This window comes from Geotrypetes seraphini, chromosome 6, assembly GCF_902459505.1.
Source record: "Geotrypetes seraphini chromosome 6, aGeoSer1.1, whole genome shotgun sequence".
Lineage (NCBI taxonomy): Eukaryota > Metazoa > Chordata > Amphibia > Gymnophiona > Dermophiidae > Geotrypetes > Geotrypetes seraphini.
The window spans coordinates 36,301,524-36,317,001 of record NC_047089.1 but is presented as its reverse complement, the minus strand read 5'-3'; the positions used below and the strand labels follow the sequence as shown (position 1 = coordinate 36,317,001).

Below are 15,478 nucleotides of genomic sequence, written 5' to 3'. Positions count from 1 at the left end.
GCCATACTCAGGGAGTTCTAGGCGGTTTACATCAATTAAACAAAGTTTAATAAGAAATTACAATAAACTAGATTTACAAGTAATGTAGATATTGAGGTGAGCATGAGGAGGGGAGTTTTCACAACAGATAAACAAAATTTAACAAGAACTTACAATTGATCATAATTACAAGCAATGAGGTGGTTAAGGTGAGCATGGGAGGGGGGGATTGTACAGGTCATTGGAGGTAGTGAGAAGGGGGGAGATCAAATAGGGGGGGTACCGGGAGAGTTGGGTCGTTTGAGGGCGGGGTGAGAGAAGTGGAAGAGAGGGGATTAGGGATTTTGAGCGTGGAATAAATGAGTTTTGAGTATTTTTCGGAAATCCAGGTAGCTGTGGGCCTTGAGCAGAATTTGGGCTAGCCAAGGGTTCTGTATGGCTGCCTGGAAGGCGAAGGTTTTGTCGAAGAACCTTTTGAGATGACATAGTTTTAGGGAGGGGAAGGCGAAAAGATTGATTCTGCGGGAGTTCTTTTTGTTGCAGTTCAGGTAAGAGATATGAAATTTGATATGCCGCCTTTCTTTGGTACAATCAGTGGTGTAGTAAGGAGGCGGGGCGGGTCACTCCGGGTGCCATCTTGGTGAGGGGGTGCTAGCACCTCTCCGCCCCACTTCTTCCCCCCGCTGCGCACACCTTACCTTCCCCACCATACCTCTAACTCCTTGCCAGCGTGAACAACATCTCCAACATGCTGTTCACGCTGGCCTGAACTCTCCCTCTGAAGTCACTTCCTGGTCATGGGACCAGGAAGTAAGATTAGAAGGAGAGCCGAGGCCAGCGCGGACAGTATGTTGGAGATGCTGCTTGCCCTGGCGAAGTTACAGAGGTACAGGGGGAAGGGAAGGTGTGTGCATAGCGAAGGGGGGGGGGAGGAGCGGAGGAGAGCAGGATCTTTAAACCCCAATCTTTAAAGAGTAGAGTTACCGATTTGACCTCCAGGGTGGGACGGTTGTTCCGCCAATGTTGGCAGCCTTTCAGTTCTACATTTGTATCATATGTTCAACACCAACTTTGGGACTCTTAATGTTTACTCATTTGTTTTCTCTCCCTGCAATGTGGATTTCTTTGTCTAGTTATAGTTGTCGCTGCTGCTTCTCGGGATGGGAGGGTGGTTGGGAGGTTGGGGGAGGGGGGGTGGGTTTGGGGTTGGTTTGCAGTTGCTCTGTAGAAACTGTTATATTTCTAGTTGCTTTGTTTTTCTTGTTGGTTGCTGAATCTTCCTTTTAATAAAAATGATTTAAACATAAAGAGCAGAGCTAAAGACACATTTTTCCAAACTAATCTTAACAGCAAGAAAGCTTATAGTTCCGGAACCTTGGGGCATTCCGTTGATTCGGCATTTGAGGGAGAGTCCTTGAAAAAGCCGCTGTCATCTGGTGAAACATGCCGGATTTACTCCTCTGGGCCGACGGACAGAATGTATTTGAGCATCTATGATTAAGATAAGTAAGTGGTCTCTATTCATCCTTAAAGATGTATGAGGGGATTGGGGTAAAAATTTACATAATTTATTTATAATTTAAATATTTATAATATTTAAAAGAAAAGAAAATTTCAAAACTTATGAGGAGGTTGGTGTGTAAATCTCTCGGCAATGAGAGGAAAACCGAGCCAAGAGAGACACCTCTGAAGTTTTGATAAAAAAATTATAAGCTTCTTCCTGTTAAGATTAATTTGGAAAAATGTGTCTTTAACTCTGCTCTTTAAAGATTGGGGTTTAAAGATCCTGTGAATAGGAGATTATATTTTGATAATCTCAGGATAAAAATATTTTTGTGCCTTTAGGATTTGATCTACTGTTTTATGAAGACATGTAGACACCTTAAACTAGACAATTGGGGCTCCTTTCACTAAGCTGCGTTAGGGCTTTAACGCGTGGAATAGCACGCACTACAATGCCTTGTGAGCTGGCGTTAATTCTAGCCGCGTAGCACGGGATTAGCGTGTGCTAATCTGCTGCGTGCACTAAAAACGCTAGTGATACAATTACCCTCCTTAGGTTAATCTGGCAGAAAGGACTGCCTTATATGTACAGTATATTTAGCACTGCAGCCTATCAGCTAGCTTTCTTTATTTCTCCTAGACTACATTGCATTAATCTCCATGTAGCACTGGGTGTATCAAAACTCACAACTCTGTTACCTGTTCATTCAGGTCTGATCTCAATTGCAAGGTTCATAGACAAAAGCGCGCGATGAAAAAAGGTGCGCCGACAACCCAGCGCAGACAACTGAGCGCAAGGCGGAAGCGCGCCGAAGAAAAACAGTATTTTAAGGGGCTCCGACGGGGAGTGTTGGTGGGGACCCCCCCCCCCCACTTTACTTAACAGAGATTGCGCCGGCGTTGTGGGGGGCTTGGGGGGTTATAACCCCCTCATTTACTGGAAACTTAACTTTTTCCCTCTTTTTTAGGGAAACCCCCCCACAATGCCGGCGTGATCTCTGTTAAGTAAAGTGGGGGGGAGGGGTTCCCCCCCCAACCCCCCACGGTCGGAGCCCTTTAAAATACTGTTTTTCTTCAGCGTGCTTCCGCCTTGCGCTCAGTTGTCTGCGCTGGGTTGCCGGCGCGTCTTTGTCGGCGCGCGCTTTTGACCTGTCACCCAATTGCAATGATTTGGTTTTCAGTTGGGCTGGGGGTTGAGGCTTTTTTTTTTCAAAAGAAAATCCCAACAAAGAGTAGTAAAATCCCATCAATATTATGTTCTAAACATGCTCTTTTCTGGTGTGAAAGGAACCCTTATTAAAGCACTTTATAATAGTGGAGAAAAAAAAAAAAAAACCTCCAGTAAATATCAAACACTGCTGTTATGAGCAAGCTCATTTCAAACAGCAGGCCATTATTCATAGGTAAAAAACAAACAAACACCACTTAAATCATTAAGAAGCATAGGTTCCCTTTTCAAACAGCAGGAAAAAGATTTTTTATACTACCGTGTTTCCCCGATGATAAGGCAGGGCCATCAAATAAGACAGCCCGCCCTTTTTAGAAAAAAATGTAAAATAAGGCACCCCCCCACAAATAAGCCACCCACCGATACCTGCGCTTACCCGAATCGGGTGGTACGGTGGGTGACTCCGTGTGGTCCCTCCGTCTACCGTATTTGCCTCCATGGCTGCGTGCTGCGCCTCGTCATGAAGTGAAGAGGAGGAAGTGACAGGACTGCAGCGCGCGCACGTGACTCCGCGCAAGGAAACACAGGCAGCTTCCCTCATCCCTCCCTAACGGAGACTGCAGGAGTTTGTTCACGGCCAGAACATCCAATACAGGTAATAAAATTATGTTTTTTTTCAACAATAACTGTGTACTGTAGTCTTCTTCATGGGTAAATAAGGCATCCCCCCGAAAATAAGCCCTAGAGCATATTTTGGCCTTCCAAAAAAAATAAGACAGTGTCTTACCATCGGGGAAACACGGTATTAAAGACCCTTGTTTTTTATTTTTACTATTTATATATCACTTATAGCGTAAGTGGTTTAAATTCTTGGAATAAAGCTGGGACCAAGAGATAAACACTACCAATCTTCACAGCTCAAAAAAAGGCTTCTTTCTGCAATATCTTAAAGCAGTTTTCATAAGGGCAGAGTTCATTCACAAAATAGCAATATAAAAATCAAAATACACATAAAAACCTGGCATAAAGGGTGCAAAGCGCTTTCTTTTGTTCCTTTTTATCCGATTTTTCCAGATCCTAAAATATTTGACTCATCTTTTTTTGCATATTTGTACAGTAGCATTTTTTTATTCCTAAAAAAACTCTTCAATGGAATTCTATTACACAACATTCATATGATGAATTACTCCCGATAAACACACCGACTTACTCTGAAGAATTCTTTTGTTGACCCTGAGTCCAGTGTTCCATACGCTATTTCAGTTTGTTTGGCAAGATCTTCGGCACTTTCTATGGGGGAGACCATTCTCTCAACAGTCAAGAAAGCAGCAAGATTAGCAGTGTAAGATGAAATAATGATGAGGGTGAAGAACCACCATACACCTCCAACAATACGGCCTGAGAGGGATCTAGACATGAATAATACATTACACATTTTCTTGCCTTTTGTAACAGGAAAACATAGAGGAGGTGTTGAAAAATGAAAGACATGATATCAATAAAGTATGATGAAATGTTATGAATGCTGATTTGAGAAAGCAAGTACGGTAGTTACAAGAAATGAGGTCAGTTTTCAGTTGGCCACTGATTCTACAAATAGCGCCTTAGTTAGGCATCACTAGGTACCGCAATTGAGGCTGCATAGTGAAGCCTAACTAAAAGCCGCACCTTGGCTTAAATGGCATGGTAATCAACTGCACCACTGAAGTTAATTGAATAATCAATTTAAAAAAATTAAAATGAAAAGTTTAGACATGGAATTACCTGTGACGCCTAAGTGTGACGCCTTCCGAAGCCTAACAACACCTCCCTAAAAAGTAGGCACGGTTGGGGGTAGAGAATAGATGTGGTTGACTTAGGCGTTGCTAGGCATCTGAGTTAGGCACTGGTAAATTAGGCCTGGTAAAACCTGGCCTAATATAACGGGGCCTATGCACACCTAAGTGCCACTAGGCGGGATTCTATAAATTGTGCCTAGTGGTGGGTTGACAACTATACCAAGTGGTGCCTACAATGTAGGCGCCGCTGGGTGCTGTTTATAGAATCAGGCCCTAAAAGCACAACCTTGAACAAATATGTGTGGGAAGTTATTCCTGCTCTTTGTGCATTTCACTTAAGTAAATAGTTATATGGAGACTATGGATGGACAGTCAGAATATTTTTTATGGCATTTCCTGCGTTGGTATCAACAGAAAAGAGGCAGGTGTGATCCACAAACAGTAGTGGCAGGAGACGACAATCGATCCTAAAAGATAAAGAGCACACTTTTAATAAAATAGCCCAACGTCGCCATGTTTCGCCTGTGGCGGGCTGCTTCTGGGGCAGGGACTAAAGAGGATTCTAGGGACACACTTCCCCTCAGTTGAAGTGCCACGGCACTCCTTTTGTTAATGCCCCTGAAGCAGCCTGCCACCGAGAAAACATGGCCTCATTGGGCTATTTTAATAGCAATTTGCTCTTCATCCTTTCCGATTCATTGTCTTCTTTCATTTCCTGTGTTGATTACAGGACTATTCGTTTTGTTTGTTTGTTTTTTTCATTCCAGGATGAATGTGTTCTTTGTAAATAGTGAACACCTGTTAAGAAGAGTGTGTCCTCTTTGCAAAGAGTGCGCACTATTATTGGAGAACAAAAGGCACAAAGGCCTTGATTCTATAAAAGACGCCTACAGTTGGGTGCCTAGATTGACTCACCTAACCAATCTAGGTGCCTAACAATTTTTTTTATCAGCATTGATAACTGAAAACACCATTAAAAACCAATTTAAAAAAAAAAATAATTTGCCGACAGGAGTCTAACTCAATAGTCGCCTACAACTTTGATGTAGGTGTCTACACCTAGGTACCTACCAACAAGTAGGCATTATAAAGGATGGAATTCGGGTGGAGTTTGGACATGGATTACGTTAGGTGCCACCTACCTTAGGAGAACTCATTTAGGCCAAGAAAACCCTGGCCTAAATGGAGTGCATCCAAGGATTTTAGCACCTAGAAGCACCTAAGACCACTTAAGCACCACTAGGTGCAATTCTATAAATGGTGCCTAGGATTGATTGACTACCGTGCCAAATAGCAGCTAGACGTTAGATGCCGTTTATAGAATCAGGACCAAAATGTCATGTTTTCATTTGCTAGCAACATGCAATGACATGGTATTTCCCATGTCGTTGAAAACAATTTCCCATAATTTCATATAATTTTGGCCCTTGTCCTGAACCAGCCCTAAACTCATCCCACTAGCAAGACGTAATTTTTGTACGTTTAGGAGATAATTTTGGAAAGGCTTTCCCTATGGAAAGAATTGTTTCTAAAATAAGGTCATCCTTTGCATACTTAAAAATTTTTTTAAGGTGTGCATTCTCAGGGATGGAATTGGATGGAATCTAGCGTGTCCATATACGAGACTATATACAATGCAAAGTATGTGTGTAAATCCTGGCAAAGATATATGTTTAATTTAGTTTAATAATCTGATATATCACTACTTCACAAAATACTTTGTAGCAATTTACAATCAACCAATTTAAAATACTACAATCCTATAAAAATCAAATTATACAATAAAACATCTTGCTGGCATAAATATACAAGTGAACCTGCACTAGGCATAAATATACAAGTGCACCTGCCATTCCTAAACATATACTTGTATGTGATTGGCCATTTTTGAAGGGAAAGTATACACAAACCCCCTCTTTTACAAAGGTGCGCTAAGCTTTTTAGCGCGTGCTAAATATTAGCGTGAGTTAAACACGCGCTAAACGCTAACGCATGTTATCCTATGGACGCATTAGCGGTTAGCGCATGTGTTGACTTAGCGCGTGCTAAGTCTGCGCTAAAATGCTTAGCGCACCTTTGTAAAAGAGAGCCAAAGTTCCCTTTCAAAATTACCACTGTTTACGGGTTCATAGACAAAACCGCGGAAGACAAAGGCGCGCGCCAACAACTGAGCGCAAGACGGAGGCGCGCGCCAATGAAAATGACAGTTTTTAGGGGCTCCAACGGGGGGTTTTGTTGGGGAGCTCCCCCACTTTACTTAATACAGATCGCGGGCGGTGTTATGGTTGGTTTGGGGGGTTGTAACCCCCCTCATTATACTGTAAACTTAACTTTTTCCCTGTTTTTAGGTTACAAGCCCCCAAGCCCCCCACAATGCGGCGCGATCTGTATAAAGTAAAGTTGGGGGTTCCCCCCAACACCCCCCTATCGGAGCCCCTAAAAACAGTTCTTTTTTTGGTGCACGCCTCCGCACTGCGCTCAGTTGTCGGCGCACACCTTTGTCTTCCGTGGTTTTGACCTGACACCCTGTTTACTTGTATATAGACCACATCGCCTTGTGTGGCTGGTTCTAAAATTACCCTCAGAGTTATGTGTTATCTGTGCCAGTATTTTAATTTTTTTTTTTTAACAAAAGCTTTATGAGGCCAGAGTGTGAAACTGGCCACATGATGGCATTTGGAAATATCAGTCTCTATGTGTTTACCGCTCTTTGCTTTCAGAATGAAACAATGAGCGTTCCGATATGCCAAGGTAAATTTGCAGTTCTCATAAGATAGTCTTAAAAATGTAGGCAAAAATGTTAACCAATATCTCAGTTCTCAATAATGCCAAGTTCAGGTTAGCTTTCTTGCTACAAATAATGGCACGTAGGTGAGACAAAGTTCACTTCAGATATATTAGGGCTCCTAATTCAACTGCATGTCAGGGTATGCTTTCAAATTACTTCATTGTTTCACTGTTTAAATAATTGCTACTTTGCTACTGATGATGTATCTTGAGTGGCCGCCAGAAATTGAAAAAAACAACAAAACAGTATTTCTAGAACACATGGCAAGCGAGATAGCACTTGTTTTGATTACAAAAAGCATTAGCTTAAAAGCTTTGCTACCAACCTTGGAGAAATATCACATCCTTGCTGCATAAAGGCACCCAGGGAAAACCAGAGGCTGTTAAAGATTCCAAACTCATTGGGCGGCTGATCGCTGGGTCCTTCCTTCCCATCCTCCGGCTCTTCTGTGTGCCATTCGTAGGGGCTAAACCTGCTCACTAGGAACAGGACCACACTAACGCCAATGTAGGCAAAGACTATACACATCCAGATTTCATAAGCCAAAGGATCCAGAAAAGAAAACACCCCCGGTTTAGATTTTTGAGGCTTTTTGATCATAATGGAGATCCCCAAACTCATGAAAGGCTTAGAAAAATCGATGACTTCTTCACGCACTAATGTGATGGTTAGGGGAGCCACGGCAATCTCTGCTTTCTGCAACATAGAATACAGGAATATATGTAAGAAAGCAAAATGAATACGCATTGGTTAATGATACAGAATCGTATAGGGATTATCTAAATCGGGAAATCAAAGAATAAATATACGAGGGGGTTGCTGAAAAGTTCTCAGCCTAACCCACCAGCTCCCTAAAGTCTGAGCGTTATTTTGCTACTGGAGCTGAAAAGCGTGGCGCCTTATTTCATTAAGTGTCAATTTGCAGAAACAAAATTCTTTGGGCTCCTTTTACGAAGGTGCGCTAGTGTTTTTGTTGCTTTTGGACTTCTATTCTGTGGAGTCACCAGGGTCAATTTCTCGTTTTGCTTTGCGTTGACATTGTTTCAGATCATTGATTGAACTATGTCCACCTCATTCTTCTCTTGGTTGGGCTAAGAACTTTTCAGCACCCCCTCAAACTCTTAACAACACTTACTCTTTACAACTCTAGAAATGACAATTGTTCTTCCATTGTAACCCCCATTTTTTTATATCTTTTGTAACCCCCATTTTTTATATCTTTTGTAATCCGCCTTGAACCGCAAGGTAATGGCGGAATAGAAATCTCTAATGTAATGTAATGTAATTATGGATTCCTTTTACTGAAGCCCATAGGAATAAACTCTCTAATTCTATAAAAAGCACTGAAAATTGGGTGTACAAATTTGGGTGCATACCCAATTTGCAATTTAATTGAATAATAAGCTACCGTATTTTTCGGAACATAAGACGCATCAGACCATAAGATGCACCCACCTGTAGAGGAGGAAAAACCAAGAAAAAATAATTTGGTTTAGAATTTTTTTCTTCTTGGTTTTTCCTCCTCTACATGTAGGTGTCTCTGGTGGTCTGGTGTGTCTGGTGCTGGGAAGCCCAAAGCTGCCCGCAGCCCGCAGACGCCCACAGCCACCCAAAGCCGCCAGAAGTCCGAAGCCGCCCACAGCCACCAGAAGCCCGCAGCCACCTGCAGCCGCCAGAAGTCCGAAGCTGCCCACAGCCACCCGAATCCTGAAGCCACCAGAAGCTGCCCACAGCCCCCCCCCCCGTACCTTTTTTAGTGGTGGCCCAGCGCGGTCTCCAGTTCAGCTGCCTGTGTCTTTAGCAGAGCAATGCAGGAGTGTGACCTTTGCACTTCCTGCCTGGTCCCGCACTGCTCTGTGATTGGCTGCAGTCAGTAACTGACTGCAGCCAATCACAGAGCGGTGCGACCAGGCAGGAAGTGCAAAGGTCACGCTCATGCATTGTGCGTCGCTCTTCTAAAGACACAGGCAGCCGTCCCGGAGACCATGCTGGACCACCACTAAAAAAGGTACCGGGGGAGGGGCACAGTGTATTTGGTCCATAAGACGCACCCCCATTTTGCGGGTGGAAAAAGTGCGTCATGGTAAAAAAAATACGGTAATCAGCTCCAATAATTGGTGTTTTAACAAACAATTATTGGTGCCAATTAAAATCAATTACAAGTTACGTGTATAAATTTAGGTGCAGCATAGGCACCTACATTTTACACATGAGTCAAAGAAGGGGGCACAGAAATGAGCGGGCCATTGGCGGATCAGGGGCATTCCTTTAAGTTATGCACATACATGGAATAAGGGCATCCATGCCTAAATTTACTTGAGAAGTGGTCAAGAGGAAAGGTGGTGACTAGAGAATGACACAGTGACAAAATTCATCACCGTTCCCATCCCCGCGGATAACCGCGGGAAACCATCTTCATGTCATTCTTTAAGGAGAGAGGAAAGAATCAGAGTATGATTGGGCGCAACCACTGACCCGCAAGCTTTGCTTTGAAGAATGCTGGTATAGAAGGACCGAGGTTGAATTAGACATAGAAAATGACATGGGATTATTTCCTGCAGTTAGCCATGGGGACGGGAACGGTGATGAATTTTGTCACCGTGTCATTCTCTAGTGGTGACCTTATAGGGGAATGGTCTTGAAAACGCAATAGCGAAACATATCGACCAGGATTCCCTGACTTTAAATAAAACATTTTTGAATTAAAAAAAAAAGGATTCCCTGATTAAGAGACCACAAAGCTAAGGGGTCCTTTTATCAAGCTGTGGTAGGGGTTTAACGCACGTAATACCGCACATTAAACCGCCTGCCGCGCTAGCCACTAACGCCTGCATTGAGCAGGCGTTAGTTTTTTAGCCGGCCATGGAGGTTAGCGAGTGATGAAATGTCCGATGCGCTAACCCCGCTAGCGCGGCTTGATAAAAGGACCCCTAAGTGTATTTAAATAAAATGAATAATAAATAAATTGAAGACATTAAATTAATTGCATTGAAGGTTGGGAGAACCTATGTTGATATAATACATAAAACTTGAGGCAATGAAGTGCTTGAGCTTCGAGTGGTGGTGCGTAAAATTTGAACCCGGGGTGATATTGGTAAAACTGTTACATTTAGGCACGGGCATTTGTGCCTCTTTTTTTGGTTTGGTGCGGTTCTCACTCCTACCTTTAAGTGCAGTTTATAGAAGAGCACTTTTTTCAGCACCAGTTTTTGGGGTGCCATATATAGAATGTACCCTAAAATGAGCATTTTAGGATCAAGCGCATGCTAATTCTATTAGCACATGCTAAGCTTTAGTAAAAGGGCCTCTCTATTATGTCTAAATCAAGATGAAAAAAAAAAAATTAAAATCATTATCAGCATAGAACATTTATCGGCTTTTGACTAGAAATTTAAGTAATGCTCTTTGCTGAACATCTGAACTGCATTTATTTAAGAGATAAAGCATTCTGGGGCTGTGGATTTATTTCTAATATCTGTGCTATTATTGCAAATGTAATGAATCATGTCTTTTATATAAATTATCCCCAACTTTAATGAAATGGCAAACATACATATGCATTTACATTGCAAATAATCTTATGGTAATGCAAAAGGTATAAATAGTCTCACAAGATAAATATATAAAGTTTAATTTAATGATATGTCATTTAGGGCAATACAAAAGTCAAGAAACTGATAGCTGCGAAAAAATAAGCTGTAATATTTTAATGCTTTTTTTTCCCCCTGTTATTTAAGGAGGATGCCGACACAAATTAAAATGAAAGAAATGTACATGAGGAATAGACCTAGAGAAATGGTCTGGGGAATAATAAATGCAAATAGATAACAGTGCCAGGGTGTTCAGTTATCATTTTCCATTTCCCCCCCCCCTAAAAACTGTCAAAAAATTATTTCTAAGACAAGAGCTGAAGCATTCATTCTCAGACGGCAGGAAGTTGTTAGTCAAAACCTCTCAAGGTACTGCATAGAGGTAATGATGTACAGTGGTACCTGGGAATCCGAACGCTCCAGAACGCGAGCGACTTGGAATCTGAACTTTTTTTTTGTAGCAAATTTTATTTTGGAATCCGAACGCCCTGCACATTGTATGTGTGTGTTTGTGCCCCAGAATCTGAATGCTGCTTTGGAATATTTGTTAATATTTTACCTTAAAATCCAGTGTATTTCCTGTTAAAATTTGAGTTGGTGTGACCCAGGAACGGATTAATCCAGTTTCTATTATTTTCAATGGGAAAAATTGTCTTGGAACTCGAACGCTTTGAAACTCGAACGGGGTTCTGGAACGGATTAAGTTCGGATTCCAAGGTATCACTGTATTTTGTCCTGAAGCACTTGATGCAAGGATATTAAGAAGATGACTTTGTACAAGATTTGAAGGTGGGAAAACGAATGTCTAAAGGCAAGCCATTTGAAAATACGCAAACATTTTTTTAAAGGGTTCAATAAGAGCTGAGTCTTCCATTAAATACATGTGGGGCGTAACTCTATAACAGTACACCTATGTATATATCGTATTTTTTTGCACTATAAGACGCACCCTAGATTTAGAGGAGGAAAACAAGAAAACCCCCCATTCTGAACCAAATTGTATACTAATATATACCATGCTCTGCACCCAGCACCCCTCACTCCCTGCCAGGTTCTGCACGAGGACTGACGGCAGCCATTCAGAGAGCAGCGCGGGCCCAGGCTGGAACACGAAAAGCTCAATCCAGGCTTGCACACCGCTGACCCTGACATATTGAGTCAGCCGTCCAGTGAGGGAGGGGCAGGAGCGTGGAAAGCTTGCTCCTGCTGATATACCACTGGACCAGCAGAATTTAAAGGTACCGGGGGATGTGTTAAATTCGCTCCATAAGATGCACTTACATTTCCACCAACTTTTTTGGGGAAAAAAAGTGTGTCTTATGGAGTCAAAAATATGATATATATATATATACAAATACTATATGCAGCACTGTACATTCAACATGTAATAGATGGTTCCTGCTCAGAAGAGCTTCCAATTGAATTACAATCAATTATTGGCATTAAGAAGCACGCAAGATTTCACTGCATGCAAATCCTAATGCGGTGTGGCCATGGGAAGGGCATAGGGGAGTCAGGGGCATTCCCAGAAATTAGGCACGATTTTATAAAATATCTGGCATTTGCACACTTAACTGCTATCAGTTGGGTCCAAGCTTTCACACCAGCCTTTGACAGGCATAACTGCTCACACTAAAAGTTAGGCATGAAGGCCTTGATTCTATAAATGGCGCCTAGCTGATTTCTGCGTGGAATTGGCTTAAATGGCATAATAATTGGCTTAAATGGCATAATAATTGAAAATGCCATTAAACCCCTACCCCCAAAGAAAAAGATTAAGGCCCAAATTCTGTAACCAGTGCCTAAAGTTAGGCACCTATTTCGGAGGCGCCCACCTAGATAGGCGCCTATCTAAATCGAATAACAAGCTCAATTAAGCTTTTTAATCAGCACTGATTGAAACGTAGGCGCCTATCAAGAAAGCGCGATTCTGTAAGAAGGCGCCTCTAAAAATTTAGGCGGCTTTCAAACAAATAGGCGCTATATTAGGCGTGGGCGTGGCTACGTGTTGGGCGCCTTGTTACAGAATCGCTGCTCTTAAGCGTGCTTAAGCGCTCGCGTGGGCGCCTAAATTTTAGTTGTGCCTAGAGCTGGCCTATTTAATGGGCGGCTGCAAAACAGTGTACCACTCAGCGTGATTCACTAAACAGCACCCAATTTTATTTGAATCGCGCTGAACAGTGCCTATATCGGTGTCAGGTCAAAAGCGCGTCAGGACAAAGGCGCACCCAGACAATTGAGCGCAGTGCGGAGGCGCGTGCCGCACAAAATTACTGTTTTTTAGGGCTCCGACGGTGGGGGGCGTGGGGGGAACACCCCCACTTTACTTAATAGACATCGCAACGCGTTGTGGGGGCGTTGTGGGGGGTGTGGGGGGTTGTAACTCCCCACATTTTACTGAAAACTTCACTTTTTCCCTGTTTTTAGGGAAAAAGTTAAGTTTACAGTAAAATGTGGAGGGTTACAACCCCCCAAACTCCCATAACGCTGGTGCGATGTCTATTAAGTAAACTGGGGGGGCTCCCCAACAAAACCCCCCCGTCGGAGCCCCTAAAAACTGTAATTTTCTTCGGCGCGTGCCTCCGTCTTGCGCTCAGTTGTCGGCGCGCGCCTTTGTCTTTCGCGCCGTTGTCTATGAACCCCTATATCGGCACCCAATTTTTGGGCGCTTCTTATAGAATTTGCCCTTAAGTTCTGTATAGAAATTGGTGCAGTACCTAACCCAAGGCACCTACCAGCGCCTTCCGATGCCTACATGAAAAGTAGGCTTAGTTAGGGGTGAAGATTGGGCTTGGAAAACATTAGGTGCCTGCAGGCACCTGCGTTAGGCACCAGTATTTTAAGGCCAGAAAACCTTGGCCTAATATACCAGCACCTAATTTGATTTAGGTGCCAATAGTGTGAGTCTATAAACAGCGCTTAAATTGACACTTTTTGTTTCATCTCATATCACTGAAAAAAAAAAAAAGTGTCAAGGAAAGTGTTGATTAACTTGTAAGTTTCATGGCTCCACATCATTGTTTTCTTGGTTGGGCTGCAGGGCTGTGGAGTCGGAGTCGGAGTTGAGGAGTCGGAGGAAATTTCGGGTACCTGGAGTCGGAGTTGGAAGTACAAAAAACTGAGGAGTCGGAGTCGGAACATTTATCTACTGACTCCATTTTTGAACTTGGCCTACCAATCACGAGTGATTCTTTCAGCTATAGCACCCACTATATACACAGCACAAATGTTGCGAGCAGCTTCTGCGGCCTTAGAACCTTGATTAAAAGCAAAAAGAAGGTGGTGTCGAAAATGCTCATTTCTCTCAACTTGACATTCCATTTTAACGATCTGAAAATTAACCAGTGCTGTGGAGTCGGAGTCGAGGAGTCGGAGTCGGAGGAAATTTCGGGTACCTGGAGTCGGAGTCAGAGTCTGAAGTACAAAAAACTGAGGAGTCGGAGTCGGAACATTTATCTACCGACTCCACAGCCCTGTTGGGCTGAGAACTTTTTCAGCGACCCCACATATTGTGATGTCATAATGCCTCATTCCACCAATGCCTAAGAGCCAACCTCATTGGTGATGTCACAATAGCTTGTTTTCCCCATACTTATTCTCGTTTGCTAGATGCATTTGCCTCATTGAAACGAAAAGTGTCAAGAAAAGTGTGGAATAACTTGTAAGTTTCATGGCTCCACATCATTCTCTCCTTGGTTGGGTTGAGAACTTTTCAGCGGCCCCTGTATTCTTAAGGAGGCTCTGCTCCAGTATTGAAGTGTTTCTAAGGAAACACAGCCTTATACCACCCATTCCCTCACAACCCATCAGCCCCTGAGTCACCAACAAAGAACATAGCAATATAAGTTAGAAATTTTTTAAGAATATCCTTTGCATTGTGACGATACTGTTGTGAACAGACTTGTTAGAATTTATATTCTCACCTGCTTAAATGTATGTTTAATATACAAAATTTTAAGTACCTGACAATATACCAAAAGAGTAAAAAGCTCTATGTGCAGTCAGAATAGAATGTTTTGGGGTACACAAGCGCGCACACACACACACATATACGCACAAACAAAATTCATATGCCCACAAATACAAAACACAAATACTCAAAATGACAAGAAATAATTCCATCATATATGCTCCCTGCACTTTCCGTACCATACATCCTCTGTCCTCATTGTTATCACAACTTACTCCTCCTATCCTGGCTATTATTAATTTATTTTGAAGGTTTATAGCCCGCTTTCTTCTAAAAGTCTAAGCGGGGCTAAAAAAAACCCCCATAACACAAACAACATAAAAAAGACTAAGCAAACAAATTAACCTTAAACAAGGTGTAGTGCAATTTACTGACCAGATTTTGCAGTCTTAGGGATAGATTCTCAAAAAATTGCGTTAAAAACCGACAGATCGCTTTTGCAGCCATTATAGTAGTGATTTAATATAAGCACGTCATTCTCCACAAAACTCTCATGCACTTCCTCGGGAGTAGTAGATGTGATTATCTGCACTTGCCTGATGCTTTATGGTGACAAGTAACAGTTCATCACATCCCTGAGTGAAATTCTGACAGCGCTGGAGTTTTATGGAACGGATAAGAGCAGTTTTGCACGTTGGGATTGACATCCTATGTTGAGATATTTTGCAGTGATTCTTTATGGAACATTTTATAATTATTCAA

At 42.5% G+C, this 15,478-nt stretch overlaps 1 protein-coding gene across 4 annotated transcripts in view; it reads right to left on the bottom strand.

Moving 5' to 3' along the window:
• The window catches only part of GRIA4 (glutamate ionotropic receptor AMPA type subunit 4), a 402,801-nt gene that overhangs the window by 58,005 nt on the left and 329,318 nt on the right, over positions 1-15,478 (bottom strand). For all 4 annotated transcript variants that reach the window (XM_033949867.1, XM_033949862.1, XM_033949863.1 and 1 more), the window contains exons 11-12: positions 7,542-7,912; positions 3,861-4,059 (exon numbers count right to left, since the gene is read on the bottom strand). In XM_033949867.1, the coding sequence (XP_033805758.1) occupies positions 3,861-4,059; positions 7,542-7,912 (570 nt within the window). The remainder of the gene's footprint in view (positions 1-3,860; positions 4,060-7,541; positions 7,913-15,478) is intronic.